We start from the raw sequence: 16,273 nt of genomic DNA on the forward strand, positions 1-16,273 counted from the left end.
TAGGATGGGGGGAAGGGTTAGGGTTAGGATGGGGGGAAGGGTGAGGGTTAGGATGGGGGAAGGGTTAGAGTTAGGATGGGGGGAAGGGTTAGGGTTAGGGTCAGGGAAAGGGGTTAGGATGGGGGGAAGGGTGAGGGTTAGGATGGGGGGAAGGGTTAGAGTTAGGATGGGGGAAGGGTTAGGGTTAGGATGGGGGGAAGGGTGAGGGTTAGGATGGGGGGAAGGGTTAGGGTTAGGATGGGGGGAAGGGTGAGGGTTAGGATGGGGGGAAGGGTTAGGGTTAGGATGGGGGGAAGGGTGAGGGTTAGGATGGGGGGAAGGGTGAGGGTTAGGATGGGGGGAAGGGTTAGGATTAGGATGGGGGGAAGGGTTAGAGTTAGGATGGGGGGAAGGGTGAGGGTTAGGATGGGGGGAAGGGTGAGGGTTAGGATGGGGGGAAGGGTGAGGGTTAGGATGGGGGGAAGGGTTAGAGTTAGGATGGGGGAAGGGTTAGGTTTAGGGTCAGGGAAAGGGGTTAGGATGGGGGGAAGGGTGAGGGTTAGGATGGGGGGAAGGGTTAGAGTTAGGATGGGGGGAAGGGTTAGGGTTAGGGTCAGGGAAAGGGGTTAGGATGGGGGAAGGGTTAGGGTTAGGGTCAGGGAAAGGGGTTAGGATGGGGGGAAGGGTTAGGGTTAGGATGGGGGGAAGGGTTAGGGTTAGGATGGGGGGAAGGGTTAGGGTTAGGATGGCGGGAAGGGTTAGAGTTAGGATGGGGGGAAGGGTTAGAGTTAGGATGGGGGAAGGGTTAGGGTTAGGATGGGGGGAAGGGTTAGAGTTAGGATGGGGGAAGGGTTAGGGTTAGGATGGGGGGAAGGGTTAGGGTTAGGGTCAGGGAAAGGGATTAGGATGGGGGAAGGGTTAGGGTTAGGGTCAGGGAAAGGGGTTAGGATGTGGGGAAGGGTTAGGATGGGGGGAAGGGTTAGGGTTAGGGTCAGGGAAAGGGGTTAGGATGGGGGGAAGGGTTAGGATGGGGAGAAGGGTTAGGGTTAGGATGGGGGGAAGGGTTAGGATGGGGAGAAGGGTTAGGGTTAGGATGGGTTAGGTTAGGGTTAGGTTATTTAAAGGACACATCATCAGTAGTGTACCCCGGGATCATTGGGTGTTTCGGCCATTTACCACTAGACACCCTCACCCAAGAGCGGCCCCGCCGGGATCGATCAAGTCCCAGGGTGTGTCCATTTTAATATAAAGATAAGTTAAATTCTAATTTTATGAGTTAGCATTACAGAGTTAGAGTTATTATAATTACGGTAGGAAGGCTAGAATAGTTGAAATATTATTAAACTGGTTATTGCAATCTAAGGTATAGAAATCTTTAATAGATCTGATTTTTTCCACATATTATTATTATTATTATTATTATTATTATTATTATTATTATTATTATTATTATTATTATTATTATTATTATTATTATTATTATTATTATTGTAATGTTCCCGGAAACATCAGCAGAGGAAAAAGGTCAGGTATTTCCAAGATCCAGGTTTATTAGACAGCTTCAGCCAGACACAAGTCAAAAGCACTCCTCCTCAAGACCTAACCGTCCCAACTCACCAGTTAACCTGTTAAGTTAAACTACTGGTTCAACCTGTGTCTCTTAGCAACCTAACGGCTCCCGGAAGTCCCGCCTTCAGTCACTCTTAAAGGGGCCGTGTAGCGGGTCGCTACAATATTATTATTATAATTATTCTTCTTATATTTATTATAGTCGGTTGGTTAAGATTTTCATTTAAAGTTAAGGTAAATTTTTCCAGAGTTTAGTGAAAAGGGCATACTCACTGCTGAATTCCAGCACAGGAGGGTTTGTGACATCACAAGGCTGCCCCCCCTCTGCCAGGAAGGGCACTCTAGTGTTAGTAAACCTCTAGTTAGTGTTTAGTAAACCTCTAGTTAGTGTTCAGTAAAAAGTAAAGTAAAGTAAAGTAAAGTAAAGTCTCTAATCAGTTGTGGGTTTTTCCCTGCGGCAGGTCTGTCAGGACCAGCCGTAACCTGGATGATCAACTGATCCTAGCAGGTCATGTGACCCTTCAGACCAATACCGGGTTTTTTAGATGGTGACGTCAGAGTCAATATTAGCTGAGTGGTTAACCATCGATCAGCTGGACCCGTGTCCCCTCTAGAACCTGGTCCTGATGTCCTGATGTCCTGATGGCCGCCATGCCGCCGTTAGCCGCCGCGGCGCTGAGCGCCCTGGCTCTGGTGACCTTCTGCTCTCTGGTCCGGTGTTCAGGTGAGACCTGGTTCAGGTGAGACCCGGTTCAGGTTAAGTTGATGTGTTGCATTCAGGTTCTTTAGGCAGTTATTTTGTGTTGTGTTCAGGTCCTTATGTTGATGTGTTGCGTTCAGGTTCTTCAGGTTATGTTTGTTTGTTTGAAATTCTTTATTCAGTCACATCACACTACAAACATTCTCAACACAATAGTGAGTTTAAGGCAGAATCTAGTGCTGATATTAACGCCCGTCCTACATACCAAAATAAGCTATCCAAAATTCTTTCGATATAAAAAACAAACAAACTTACACTAAAAAAGAAACAACAAATACAAAACAACAACCACTAACGAACAAACAAACAAGCAAACAAACAAAACTAAATTAAGCCAAACCAATTCATGACATCAATAAACACGAGCATAATAATAAATGTCTGTATTGGTTCAATACGTAACGTTTAATTCTGAATTACGTAACAATTCCGTATTTAAGGGACGAGTGGCCGGTAGCTGCTGATGTTTACAGATGTTTGTTTGTTTGTTTGTTTGTTTGTTAGTGTTCCAGGACGGCCCCACCTCCTCCCAGCTCTTGCGTTCTCGCCGCGCCAACTCCTTCCTGGAGGAGATGCTGCCGGCCGACCTGCAGAGGGAATGTTACGAGGAGCGCTGCTCCCCGGAGGAGGCTAGCGAGATCTTCCTGACCCGCGAGAAGACGGTACGACCTCTGACCCCTGACCGCTAACCGCTAACCCCTGACCGCTAACCGCTAACCCCTGACCTACGACCAACAACCTGCAGAGGGAATGTTACGAGGAGCGCTGCCAAAGATCCTCTATACAGAAGATAGCACATTACCGTTACTGCCAATGGTATGAAATGGTATCCACTTCCTGTCTCCTAAGTGGGCAAACAAAGTTCATTTTCTCCTAATCTGTCGGTCTGAAAATTTCCATTTTGGTGTCAGAATGTCAGAATGTTCAGAAGGTTTGTGGCTTTTGAAAAATGGGTCCCATATTTACTTAGGTTACTATGGGGCGAAGGCATTGGTAATAATCTGTGCTCACGTTCACTTTTCCCATAGGACTCAATAGAGCTGCTGTTAGTCTCCTAAAGGGGCGGGGCAGTCACGTGACACAGATACAGGAAACACAACCGTAGTGGGCTGTCTCGTATTGAACGTCTCTGGCGCTGCTCCCTGGAGGAGGCTAGCCAGATCTTCCTGACCCGCAAGAAGACGGTACGACCTCTGACCCCTGACCGCTAACCGCTAACCGCTAACCGCTAACCCCTGACCTGGACTTGACCGTCCACCCATCCAATTCAATTCAATTCAATGTTATTTATATAGCGTCTATTACGACAGATATTGTCTCTAGGATCTTTCCAGAGACCTGGGGCCTTCAGGTACCCGGACCAGAGTCAGGAAGGAGAATATGGTACCAGAACCACGAGGTTCTGCTGTTTTCTTGCTGTTCTGTTGACAGTTTTAACCCTGAGTTTCTCGTCCACAGCTGGAGTTCTGGTACAGATACAAAAGTAAGTTAAACATGAAATATTATACCTTTTTTCAAAAAAACGTAACACAATTCAGGACATTCTAAATGATGTGTCCGTGACTAATACTGTTCAAATCTCTCCAGGGTTCATGTTCACTGTTTCTTTTTAACAATTTGATCATTTCAGACCAGCAGGTTTCATGTGTGTGTTGCTTTAAATGCAAATGAGCCTATTTCTGGCTCCGCCCCCTCTTCTCAGTAAAGACCCGCCCACTTCCGCCAGACGTAAACAAACCATTTAAGCTGAGTAAGAATCAGGACACCATGAGTGTGTGTGTGTTAAAAAACTAAATCTTTAATCCAGGTAACTCTAAAAAACGAAAAACATTTAAAAATAAATAACAAAAGTACATGAGATTAACTTTTTATGACTTTAGTTTGTCCTCCCTTTAGGTTTAGATTCTCATTTAAGTTTACTTTCTTTTCATTTAGATTTATCTTTTTCTAATTAAGGTGCTGCTGAGATTCAACTAAAACTCTAAATGTAAACAAGAGAAAAAAAAAACAGTAAACTATAGGGTTAGAGGTTAAGGTCAGGGTTGGGGTTAGGGTCAGGGGTTAGGGTTGGGGTTATAGGTCAGGGGTTAGGGTTGGGGTTATAGGTCAGGGGTTAGAGGTTAGGGTTAGGGGTTAAGGTCAGGGGTTAGAGGTTAGGGTTGAGGTTAGAGGTTAGGGTTGGGGTTATAGGTTAGGGGTTAGAGGTTAGGGTTGGGGTTAGGTAGGGGTGTAACAATATATCGTGCCACGAAATTGAGGCAACTGAGGCAACAAACTCGACACTCACTGAGGAGTTTAATCAGATGTTTCATGGTCTGGTAGGGTTAGGGGTTAAGCTTGAATTATGGTTCTGCGTCAAATCGCCGTCGTGAACCTTCAGGCTTCTCTGTCACTCCATTTCGCCGCGGTAGAGGTTCCCCCTGTGACCGCTAGTTAGCGATTTTTTTCTGAATGGTTTATCCGACTTTTGCCGGTCACAGTGAATGAAAGACATAAGGACAACTATTGTGCAAAAAAACCAAAACAAAAAAAATCACACACACATGAAGAAAAGAGCGCTGTAAGTTCACGACTGCTTCAAACTGGAAACCGGAAATGCGTTGCTATCAAGCGAACCAATCACAGCCCTCTCGTCTGCGTGTGGTCTGCGTCGCCTCGACGTGTAGTTACAATTTTTGGGAGGTGCAGGTCAGTGACGGCGTCAGTGACGGCGTCAGTGACGACGCAACAACGCTTACCACACGCCGTAGGCACGGTGTCGTTTTGACCAAGAACCATAACTCAAGCTTCAGAGGTTAGGATTAGGGTCAGGCAGGATTAGGTGTTGGGGTTAGACAGGGTTAGGGTTAGGATTAGGGTTAGGGTTTGGTCCCCAGGTACCAAAACGTTATGCAAACACCTTAAAAAAGGGATTTTCCCAAAACATGTTCCCTTTCAACATGAGAATGGACATAAAACTGAAGTCCAGAACTTCCTCAGGGATCAAAGTTCACCCCAGACTAACACCTTCACAACACCTGGAGACTCAGGTGACCTTTCCAGAAGGTTCTGCCATATCAAACACACCTTGATCAGCAGCTGATGACATCACTTCCTGGTGAAGGTGTCAGTAGCTGCGTTTACATGGGAAGTTTAATTCCTCTTTAATTCAGAATTAAAATTAAATCTGATTTAAAATGAGTAAAAATTACCATGTAAACACCTAATTCCGAATGAAAATGGCCATTCTGAATTAAACTTAATTTCAAAGTAATTGGCTGGTTTATTCCCATTTTATATCCGAATAGAATAATTCCACGATAATGTATTCACTCATTCTGCTTTAAATTAATTCTGGTCTTTCTGCGCTGCTCGTTCCCTCGCCCGTCTGTCTCCATGACGCTTAACCCTAACCCTAACCCGCTATCCAATCAGAACCTTCCCAACCCCCAGACCTGGAGAGGAATTGGATAAAGACCATCAAACGTGTTTTCCATGGAAACCTCAATTCAGAATTACTATTTCCATGTAAATTCCAAGGAAAATAGTTTAATTCTGAATTATTTAATTCAGAATCATTAATTCCGAATTAAAAAACATCATGTAACCGTGGCCAGTGACTCTGGTGTGTTTTAGATCTGAACGTCTGCGGCACCAACCCTTGTCTGAACGGAGGAATCTGCACGATGGACGGAGGCGACTTCCTGTGTCTGTGTCCACCCCAGCACCGCGGCCGCACCTGCGACACAGGTAAACAACACCTGCGACACAGGTAAACAACACCTGCGACACAGGTAACAACACCTGCGACACAGGTAAACAACACCTGCGACACAGGTAAACAACACCTGCGACACAGGTAAACAACACCTGCGACACAGGTAACAACACCTGCGACACAGGTAAACAACACCTGCGACACAGGTAACACCACCTGCGACACAGGTAAACAACACCTGCGACACAGGTAAACAACACCTGCGACACAGGTAACACCACCCAAACTCCACCTAAAACAGGTAAACACAACCCTAAACACCACCTGATTCTCAGGTATTCTCAGGTATTTTCAGGTATTTTCAGGTATTTTCAGGTTTTCTCAGGTATTCTCAGGTATTCTCAGGTATTCTCAGGTATTCTCAGGTGTTCTCAGGTATTCTCAGGTATTCTCATGTATTCTCAGGTATTCTCAGGTATTCTCAGGTATTTTCAGGTATTCTCAGGTATTTTCAGGTATTTTCAGGTATTCTCAGGTATTCTCAGGTATTCTCAGGTATTCTCAGGTATTCTCAGGTATTCTCAGGTATTCTCAGGTATTCTCAGGTATTTTCAGGTATTCTCAGGTATTTTCAGGTATTTTCAGGTATTTTCAGGTATTCTCAGGTATTCTCAGGTATTTTCAGGTATTCTCAGGTATTCTCAGGTATTCTCAGGTATTTTCAGGTATTTTCAGGTGTTCTCAGGTGTTCTCAGGTATTTTCAGGTATTTTCAGGTATTCTCAGGTATTCTCAGGTATTCTCAGGTATTTTCAGGTTTTCTCATGTATTTTCAGGTATTTTCAGGTGTTCTCAGATATTTTCAGGTATTTTCAGGTATTCTCAGGTATTTTCAGGTATTTTCAGGTATTCTCAGGTATTCTCAGGTATTTCCAGGTATTCTCAGGTGTTCTCAGGTATTTTCAGGTATTCTCAGGTATTCTCAGGTATTCTCAGGTATTTCCAGGTATTCTCAGGTGTTCTCAGGTATTCTCAGGTATTCTCAGGTATTCTCAGGTATTCTCAGGTATTCTCAGGTATTTTCAGGTATTCTCAGGTGTTCTCAGGTATTTTCAGGTATTCTCAGGTATTCTCAGGTATTCTCAGGTATTCTCAGGTATTTTCAGGTATTCTCAGGTATTTTCAGGTGTCCTCAGGTATTTTCAGGTTTTCTCATGTATTTTCAGGTATTTTCAGGTGTTCTCAGATATTTTCAGGTATTTTCAGGTATTCTCAGGTATTCTCAGGTGTTCTCAGGTATTTTCAGGTATTCTCAGATATTTTCAGGTATTTTCAGGTATTTTCAGGTATTTTCAGGTGTTCTCAGATATTTTCAGGTATTCTCAGGTATTCTCAGGTATTCTCAGGTGTTCTCAGGTATTTTCAGGTATTCTCAGGTGTTCTCAGGTGTTCTCAGATATTCTTAGGTATTCTCAGGTATTTTCAGGTATTCTCAGGTATTTTCAGGTATTCTCAGGTGTTCTCAGGTATTTTCAGGTATTCTCAGGTGTTCTCAGGTGTTCTCAGATATTCTTAGGTATTCTCAGGTATTCTCAGGTGTTCTCAGGTATTTTCAGGTATTCTCAGGTATTCTCAGGTATTTTCAGGTATTCTCAGGTGTTCCACCACCCATGACCAGACCTCCCCTCTCTTCCTCCCCCTAGTGGTGACGGAGTGCAGCTACAGGAACGGCGGCTGCCTGCAGTACTGCAGGGATCTGCCAGGGGGCGCCGGAGTTCAGTGCGGCTGCGCTGATGGATTCACGCTGGATTCTGACGGGAAACGCTGCTCCCCGACAGGTAAAATATATAATCACAATTATACTCATTAACAATCAGGTAGGAATCAACAGAAAGGAAAAAGAAAACAATTTAACTTACGTAAAAGACACAAAGATCATCTGAATTAACTGAGATATTCTTTTTTTTTATACTTTATTTTTCTATGTCACACCATAGTGACGTTCAGTATAACAACAAAAAAAAACAACAACTAATATACATATATAGACATAAGACAGACACCAACCTCAACATATACACGAAGAAAAAAAATAAATTAAAAGGACATATCTAAACAACAAACACAAACAAAGCAAAGAGAGGCCTAACATGCCTTTAAATACCTTCTAACCCCCCTGTTACCTCCCTCCCCTATACATCCCTTACACTTCACTATATTTTATGTATTAGCCAAAATTTCTATTTTCACAAATCCTTATTTCCATTCTTATTTCATAAACACAATACAACTAGAGGGAGAGAGACGCACCATGAGAGAAAGTAAACAAACAAGTACATGACAATACCTCCAAAGATAAAAAGATAATAATAATTAAAAAAAAAAAACATTAAGTGCTCCCCGTTCAGTTGTTGACTCCTCCATATTATTATTATTATTATTATTATTATTATTATTATACTCCTCCATATCCGTCAAATAATCCTTTGACCGCCTCAGTATTAAGAGTAGTAAGCTTTTAGGTGCATTTAGATCTCTTCATGTCTTATGCTATCTTAGCATTTTAATTAACTGAGATATTCTGCTTGTGGTTTTTCAACTATATCCAGGGAAAGAGATTCCTGGAGTCCGTAGTGGTTTAGACTTCCCAAACCTGCATTTATGTATGTAGAAGTTGGTGGTTCTTGCCATGTTTGGGGTTATTAATAATGGCCAATAAACCAAACCAAGGCCTGAATTCACGTTGCAGTTCGTGCCACATTTACGGATGATTTATTCATATTCTCTTCCATAAAAATGCATAGATTTATAGATATATACATAGATAGTGCCATAGAATAGAATGGGACAATTTGGCTGCAATATCTCAAAAGTTGTAAACAACAGCCTAATGAAACCTCAGTATGTTGTAGTCCACATCGTCCGAGCCTTTTAACGTTGGATCGATGTCTCTGCGATATCGTGTTGCCGAGCAACAACTATCCAAATTTCTGTTAGCTTGAATATTAGAATAGTTAAATATCTCAAAAAGCGTAACAGCTAGCATGATAAGACTAAAATCTGTTGTAGTACAACTCGTCCCGGGGTTGTCAATGTTGTAACGTTGTCTGTACGATAAACCGTTGCCTAGCAACAAGCGTCCAAAATAAAATTGATTTTTTTTTTTAATTGAAAGTTAAATATCGCAAAAACCGTAATAAGTAGCATGATGAGGTTGTACGGTCCTTTAGTGCCAATCCGGCCTAGTGTTTGTAAATTTGAACGATGTCTCTACCATAAAGTTTGGCTGAGCAATAAGCGTCCGAATTTTCGCCTTTTTTTTTGCTTTTTTCCATCTAGCGTTGCCACGGTAACACTTTTGACAGAAAAGTAATGCCCATCGAGGCATCAATGGAGACGCATCTAACCATGTATGGCATGCATGGGTGCACATTGCGGTTCGGGGCCGCATTAACGGACGAAAAAACGTGCAGGATAAGAAAAGGGAACCTTTCCTGTATACTAATATATCACATTTAATAATAACATTTTCATGTTTTTCCTCGTTTTTTCGGGCGTGTTTTATTTTTTGGGGATTTTTTCATTCCACATCAGAGCGGGTCATGCTGTTCACCCGCTGGTGCGCAGTGGAACTTTTGCGACGTTAGCTTGTTCATGCCAATACTTGGCATGACCATAACTAATTAAATATTCTAATCTTTTATTTCAGACACATGTCCATATAAAACAGTTTTACATGAAAACACGTCTATATTGATGGATTTAACGGGAGGTTACGCAGAGATTCCCATAACGTCTTGACAGATTGACAAAGATAAAGTAAATGTTTCACATTCGTTACATAAACAAGTTATTACGATCAATTTTAAATCTATGCCTTTTAAACTCACTCGATGGATAGATCATGTAGTCCCGGGGTGTCCAACCAATCAGAGGCTGAGAGCTGGTTACTGTGTTACTGCATAGATCCACATCAACTACCCATGATCCTTCACTCCCTGCTCTCTCTGAGACATAAAAATACCATTAGAAAACGGTGAAATCCTGCAATCTGATTGGTTGTTAACTGTGGTATAATGATCTGATTGTTTGTTAACTGTGGTATAATGATCTGATTGGTTGTTAACTGTGGTATAATGATCTGATTGGTTGTTAACTGTGGTATAATGATCTGATTGGTTGTTAACTGTGGTATTATGATCTGATTGGTTGTTAACTGCGGTATAATGATCTGATTGGTTGTTAACTGTGGTATAATGATCTGATTGGTTGTTAACTGTGGTATAATGATCTGATTGGTTGATAACTGTGGTATAATGATCTGATTGGTTGTTAACTGTGGTATAATGATCTGATTGGTTGTTAACTGTGGTATAATGAGCTTATACCACGGCTTCTATTCTAAAGCCTCATTACAGCAGATCATTCCACGTCAGGGGAGCAACAATGTTTCCATGACAACAACCAACTGGTACAGATTTGTTGACGGTTACAGCAGGTAGCAAAAAGTAGCTGGTGTTAAAGTTTATTTTTTATTTTTGTTAATTAATGAGGCATGTTGACGGTAAACTTTGATCTCCGGGGAGGAGCTAACGATGGATGGATGGATTGAGGAGTTCCTGTCTCTGGAAAAAAAAAAACGAGCAAAAGACGACATGCCGAGCTACATCTGGAGAGATGGGATTATTGTTTTCCACAGTGGAGCTATTTTTACTGGATAATATGTATTTCTGATTAATTAAAAACAACATCAAATCGATTGTGTGTTCCTCTTTCATCTTTACATTATTGGAAACCGTTTTATAAAAGCAATACATCAGTTTGCATCGGGCCGGAGACGCCGCTTAGCTGTGGTATAATGAGCGTATACCACGGCCTGTCGGAATCACTTGTATTTTTTCCCTGCCATTTTGAGAGTGGATTTTTTTTCCCTCCAATTTATTTTCCGTCACAAACATGAGTGTACATGAGAGTACCTTCCCCTGTACAACGACGCAGGTTCCATACCAGTCGCGGCATATTTGTCCTCAACTTCCTACGTGTCCGTCTTTCAGTTGGACACCCCTGATGTAGAGTTTTGAATTTCTTTATACTTTGGTGGGAGAACAAATTTTAGAAGTTTGAATGTCAGGTAGCGTTAGCAGCAGTGCCAGCCGAGCTCAAACGGCTAACTTCCGTAACTGAGCTAAGTCCCAGTCCGCCTCCAGATTCTGTTCTGGGTTCTGAGGTTCCACGTTTCTCTCCTGGTCCAGAAAGGTTCCCCTGCGGCCATGAGGCGTTGTACGGCGGTCGCTCCCTGTTGGACGACGTTACCATGGAGACGGACCCTAAAGTCACCATGGAGACGGACAGCAACGTCATCGTGGAGACGGACAGCAACGTTACCATGGAGACGGACGATGTGGCGGACGTCAACGTAACCATGGAGACGAACGCCGCGGCGGACGTCAACGTAACGCACCGCTGGAACCTCAACGCCACCGAGCCACTGGAAGCTAACACTACGTCTGGACCAGTGGAGGCTAATGCTACGTCTGGACCCGTGCAGGCTAACGCCACCGAGCCGGTGGAAGCTAACGCTACGTCTGGACTGGTGGAGGCTAACGCTACGTCTGGACCGGTGGAGGCTAACGCCACCGAGCCGGTGGAGGCTAACGCCACCGAGCCGGTGGAGGCTAACGCCACCGAGCCAGTGGAGGCTAACGCCACCGAGCCAGTGGAGGCTAACACCACGTCTGGACCGCTGGAAGGAAACCGGACCGAGCTGGGGGTGGGGCTGGGGGCGGAGCCAGAGGAGGAGGCGGAGTCGGAGGACGACCTTCGGATCGTGGGAGGAAACCTGGTGAAGCGAGGAGGGAGTCCCTGGCAGGTGAGTCATCACCGTTCTTCCTCTTGTTGTTTTAAACATGATTGACAGGTGAGGTCTCAACGATCAGCCCCCATACAGAACCAGAACCAGAACCAGAACCAGAACCAGAACCAGAACCAACACGGGTCCAGGTTGATGTTGAAATCCACCCACTGATCTGTTCTCTGAATCTACTCAACACTTGTTTGGGCTCGTTGTCTCCTGGTGACATTATAATGTAAAGTTGTGTGTCGTCTGCGTAGCGACGGTAACTTGTTGTTTATTACTGTCAGAGTCAGGGGTCAATGGTATTTATTAAGTGTTGAATGTGCAGTGCCTACAGTGCTGTTAAAACCGTAAGGCGGGGAGTGCCGGGCCACGCGGGACAATGCCCCCCCCCGCCCCTTCGCCTATGTGCGTATGAATCGTGTAAGGGGGGGAAGGAGGGGGACCAGAGGCCGAAAGCCATGAGGCAGGACCAGCAAAGCCGGCCCTGGAAAGACGCCCACGCTCCCCCACCGGCCATCCAGTTGACGGGGGCCGGCCCTCCGAGCCGGGCCAGGGCTCCACTGTACCTCCACAGCGCCCCTGCGCTGCCGGAGCCCCCAGACGGAGTGTAAATAGTAACAGTAATAAACTTGTTGTTTATTACTGCCAGTCACGGGTCCGAGGACAGAACCTTGGGGAACCTCGTTGATTCCGATGATAAGTTACCTATTGACACAAAGTCGTCCCTGTCCTTTAAGTAAGACCCAAACCAGTCAAGTTTTGGTCCAGAAAGTCCGATGCGGTTCTCCAGTCGCTCTAGTCAGGTTTTATCTATCTATTTATGGTCAACGGTGTCGAATGCTGCAGAGATCAGGAGCTTCTCTAATTGGTTCCAGCTTTCATCAGCCCCCAACAGGAAATTAGGGCAATCTCAGCTCCATTTGAGTCTTTATTTTACTTTTTACTGGTTTGAATGTTGATATCAACCAACACGGTCCAGGTTGACGGTTCCACACAGACGAGCCGTCCTGAAGCTGAACCGACGTGTTCAGTTCAAACTAGAAATAAACTAAAATCTCAGATATTAACGATCTTTCTGACCTCAAATCCTGGTTCTAGTCTAGTCTGGTTCTGGCTCTAGCCTAGTCTGGTCTGGTTCTGGTTCTGGTTCTGGTCTGGTTCTGGTCTGGACTAGTTCAGGGTCCTGGACCTCCAGACTTTGTCATCGTCCTCTAACGTGTACTTTAAAACTTTGTTTGTTGTTGTTTATTGTTCATATAATAGTGATGTAAATACAGTCCCATAGTTCCCTGGGGGCTGAAATCAGAATTAATTAATCGAGGATTAATGAATGAATGAATTAATGTGTTAATGAATGTGTTAATTGTTCTGAGGGATGGTTGTGTCCAGGTTCTGATCCACAGGTCTGACGGTTTCGGCTTCTGTGGAGGAACTTTGGTGGCGGATCGTTGGGTCGTTTCTGCTGCTCACTGCTTCGAGGACAAGGCTGATTACATCACCACAGGTGAGGGATGATCACCACAGGTGAGGGATGATCACCACAGGTGAGGGATGATCACCACAGGTACAGGTGAGGGATGATCACCACACGTGAGGGATGATCACCACAGTTACAGGTGGATCAGGTCTTGTATCTGGTCTGGTTTCTGGTCTCCAGGTGACTACGATAAGCAGCGTCCGGATGCAGCAGAGCAGCTAATAAAGATCCAGCAGATCTTCCTTCATCCTCACTTCCACTCCTTCACCTTCGACAGCGACGTCGCCCTCCTCTTCCTCGCACAGCCGGTGCTCAGAGGAGCTACGGCAGTCCCGGCCTGCCTTCCGGACCCGCACCTGTCCAAGTACCTGCTCAGGGTGAGTCTACCTGGGGGGGGTTTACCTGTTTACCTGGGGGTGAGTCTACATGCTGCTAACAGCTAACAGCTAACAGCTAGCGGCTACATGTTCAGGCAACCTGATCTCACAAAAATCTGTGAAATGCCCACGACCTCTCACCACTATTTTCTGTGGTATATACACGGAAAATGGTATAATTCCGTGTGAGCACCACGGATATTGTACCATGCAAAGTCAATGGGATCCGTTGTCGTGATATGTACACGGATTATGACATTATTATTATTTATATATTAGTTTACCTGGGGGGGTGTCTCCCTGGTGCTAACGGCTAACGGCTAACTCCATCTCCAGGACAAGAATGTAGGCGTGGTCTCCGGCTGGGGGGCCACCCAGTACCTGGGAAAATCCTCCCGGTTCCTGAGGAAGGTGTCGCTGCCGGTGGTGAATAACCAGGCCTGCGAGGCCACGACCGAACAGGTAACTAGAGGTTAACTAGCACTAACTAGAGGTTAACTAGCACTAACTAGAGGTTAACTAGCACTAACTACACTCTAGTTAGTGTTAGTAAACCTCTAGTTACTAGAGGTTTACTAACACTAACTAGAGGTTTACTAACACTAACTAGAGGTTTACTAACACTAACTAGAGGTTTACTAACACTAACTAGAGGTTTACTAAACACTAACTAGAGGTTTACTGTTCGTCGGGTGTTCATCGAGTGTTTATCGGGTGTTTATCAGGTATTAATGGGGTGTTTTTTGGGTGTTTGTCGGGTGTTTATGGGGTGTTTATTGGGTGTTTATTGGGTGTTTTTCTGGTGTTTATCGGGTGTTTATCGGGTGTTTATCGGGTGTTTATCGGGTGTTTATTGGGTGTTTCTTGGGTGTTTATTGGGTGTTTATCTGGTGTTTATCGGGTGTTTATCGGGTGTTTATCGGGTGTTTTTTGGGTGTTTGTCGGGTGTTTATTGGGTGTTTATCGGGTGTTTGTTTATGGGGTGTTTATTGGGTGTTTATTGGGTGTTTGTCGGGTGTTTATTGCCCTGCAGGTGATCACAGACAACATGTTCTGCGCCGGCTACCTGGAGACCAGCATAGACGCCTGCAGCGGCGACAGCGGCGGCCCGTTCGTGGTGAACTACCGCGGAACCTGGTTCCTGACGGGCGTGGTCAGCTGGGGCGAGCGGTGCGCCGCCCGGGGCAAGTACGGCGTCTACACCCGGCTGGGCAACTTCCTGTCCTGGATCAGGGAAACCATGGAGACAACCGAGCAGGACGTCACCAGGAGCTGAGCTGGAACCAGCTGGAACCAGCAGGAACCAGATGGAACCAGCTGGAACCAGTTGGAACCAGGTGGAACCAGTTGGAACCAGCAGGAACCAGTTGGAACCAGCTGGAACCAGCTGGAACCAGATGGAACCAGCAGGAACCAGTTGGAACCAGGTGGAACCAGTTGGAACCAGCAGGAACCAGTTGGAACCAGCTGGAACCAGCTGGAACCAGATGGAACCAGCAGGAACCAGTTGGAACCAGGTGGAACCAGTTGGAACCAGCAGGAACCAGTTGGAACCAGCAGGAACCAGCTGGAACCAGCTGGAACCAGGTTCCATCATAACTCTGATAAACATTATGGGATGTCCACTCACTGATCTGTTCTCTCAATCTACTCAACACTTGTTTGGGCTCATTGTCACATAATAATGTAAAGTTGTGTGTCGTCAGCGTAGCGACGGTAACTTATCTTGTTTTTTACTGTCAGAGTCAGGGGTCCGAGGACAGAACCTTGGGGAACCTCGCTGATTCCGATGTAAAGTTACCTGTTGAATCAAAGTCGTCCCTGTCCTTTTTGACTCATTCAAATCATCATGTTGAAGTTTGCATCGTAACTTCTCCTCAGCTGCCGGTTCACCTGCCGATCTTCCATCCACTTTTCTCCAGATCGTCGCTACGTTTCTCCATTTTCTGTTATCTCCTCTCTTATTTTCTCCTCTTTTCTTTCGCTATTCCGCTATTTTTATTTTTATTCTTGGTGACAGGGGTTGGCTTTGTCCTGGGGTGTTCAGTTCAGCATTTAAAGATATCTGGCTCCACCTAGTGGTGTGATGGTATAACGTCTAGACCAGGGGCTTCAATTGGGTATGAAGGTACGGCAGCCGCCACACCTCGGCTTCAAGGGAAAATGTAAATGTTTGTTTTTTAAATACATTTATGGAATTACTCTGTGTCTATTTGTATTGATTATTCTATTACTTAATACATATAGAATAACTACAAATGCAAATCAGAACAACATGATCGATTTCACTAGTTATTATACACTGCAAAAACTCAAAATCTTAACAAGAATATTTGTCTTATTTCTAGTTAAAATGTCTAATTTTTAGTTAAAAAAAATCTCATTACTTTTAAGACAAGACTCAAAAACAACCATTTTCACCTGTTTCAAGTAGATTTTCACTTAAAATAAGTGGAAAAATCTGCCAGTGGAACAAGATTTTTTTGCTTGTAATGAGAAGATAAATCTTGTCCCACTGGCAGATTTTCCTACTTATTTCAAGTTAAAATTTACTTGAA

At 44.5% G+C, this 16,273-nt stretch overlaps 1 protein-coding gene across 2 annotated transcripts; it reads left to right on the forward strand.

Annotated features, from left to right (window-relative positions):
• Window positions 1–2,186: 2,186 nt before the first annotated feature.
• On the forward strand, window positions 2,187–15,025 carry LOC133442060 (coagulation factor VII). 2 transcript variants are annotated; one of them, XM_061719963.1, is made up of 10 exons: window positions 2,187–2,272; window positions 2,813–2,970; window positions 3,767–3,791; window positions 5,924–6,037; window positions 7,708–7,842; window positions 11,257–11,873; window positions 13,251–13,365; window positions 13,519–13,715; window positions 14,052–14,177; window positions 14,749–15,025. In XM_061719963.1, exons 1-10 carry the CDS (start codon window positions 2,191–2,193, stop codon window positions 14,989–14,991), a joined length of 1,812 nt encoding a protein of 603 aa, XP_061575947.1. In that variant the 5' UTR covers window positions 2,187–2,190; the 3' UTR covers window positions 14,992–15,025. The 2 variants fall into 2 exon arrangements, with proteins under 2 accessions (XP_061575947.1, XP_061575948.1); XM_061719964.1 differs by having other exon boundaries at window positions 2,189–2,288.
• Window positions 15,026–16,273: the final 1,248 nt, after the last annotated feature.

The sequence above is a fragment of the Cololabis saira genome, chromosome 4 (assembly GCF_033807715.1).
Source record: "Cololabis saira isolate AMF1-May2022 chromosome 4, fColSai1.1, whole genome shotgun sequence".
Classification (NCBI taxonomy): domain Eukaryota; kingdom Metazoa; phylum Chordata; class Actinopteri; order Beloniformes; family Belonidae; genus Cololabis; species Cololabis saira.

What these genes read in the sequence shown, in the direction of transcription:
- LOC133442060 (XM_061719963.1), top strand. Translation starts at nt 2,191, where the DNA reads ATGGCCGCCATGCCGCCGTTAGCCGCCGCGGCGCTGAGCGCCCTGGCT. An exon ending in TGTCCAAGTACCTGCTCAGG is followed by an intron (nt 13,716 to 14,051) that starts GTGAGTCTACCT and finishes CTCCATCTCCAG; the next exon opens with GACAAGAATGTAGGCGTGGT. An exon ending in GCGAGGCCACGACCGAACAG is followed by an intron (nt 14,178 to 14,748) that starts GTAACTAGAGGT and finishes ATTGCCCTGCAG; the next exon opens with GTGATCACAGACAACATGTT.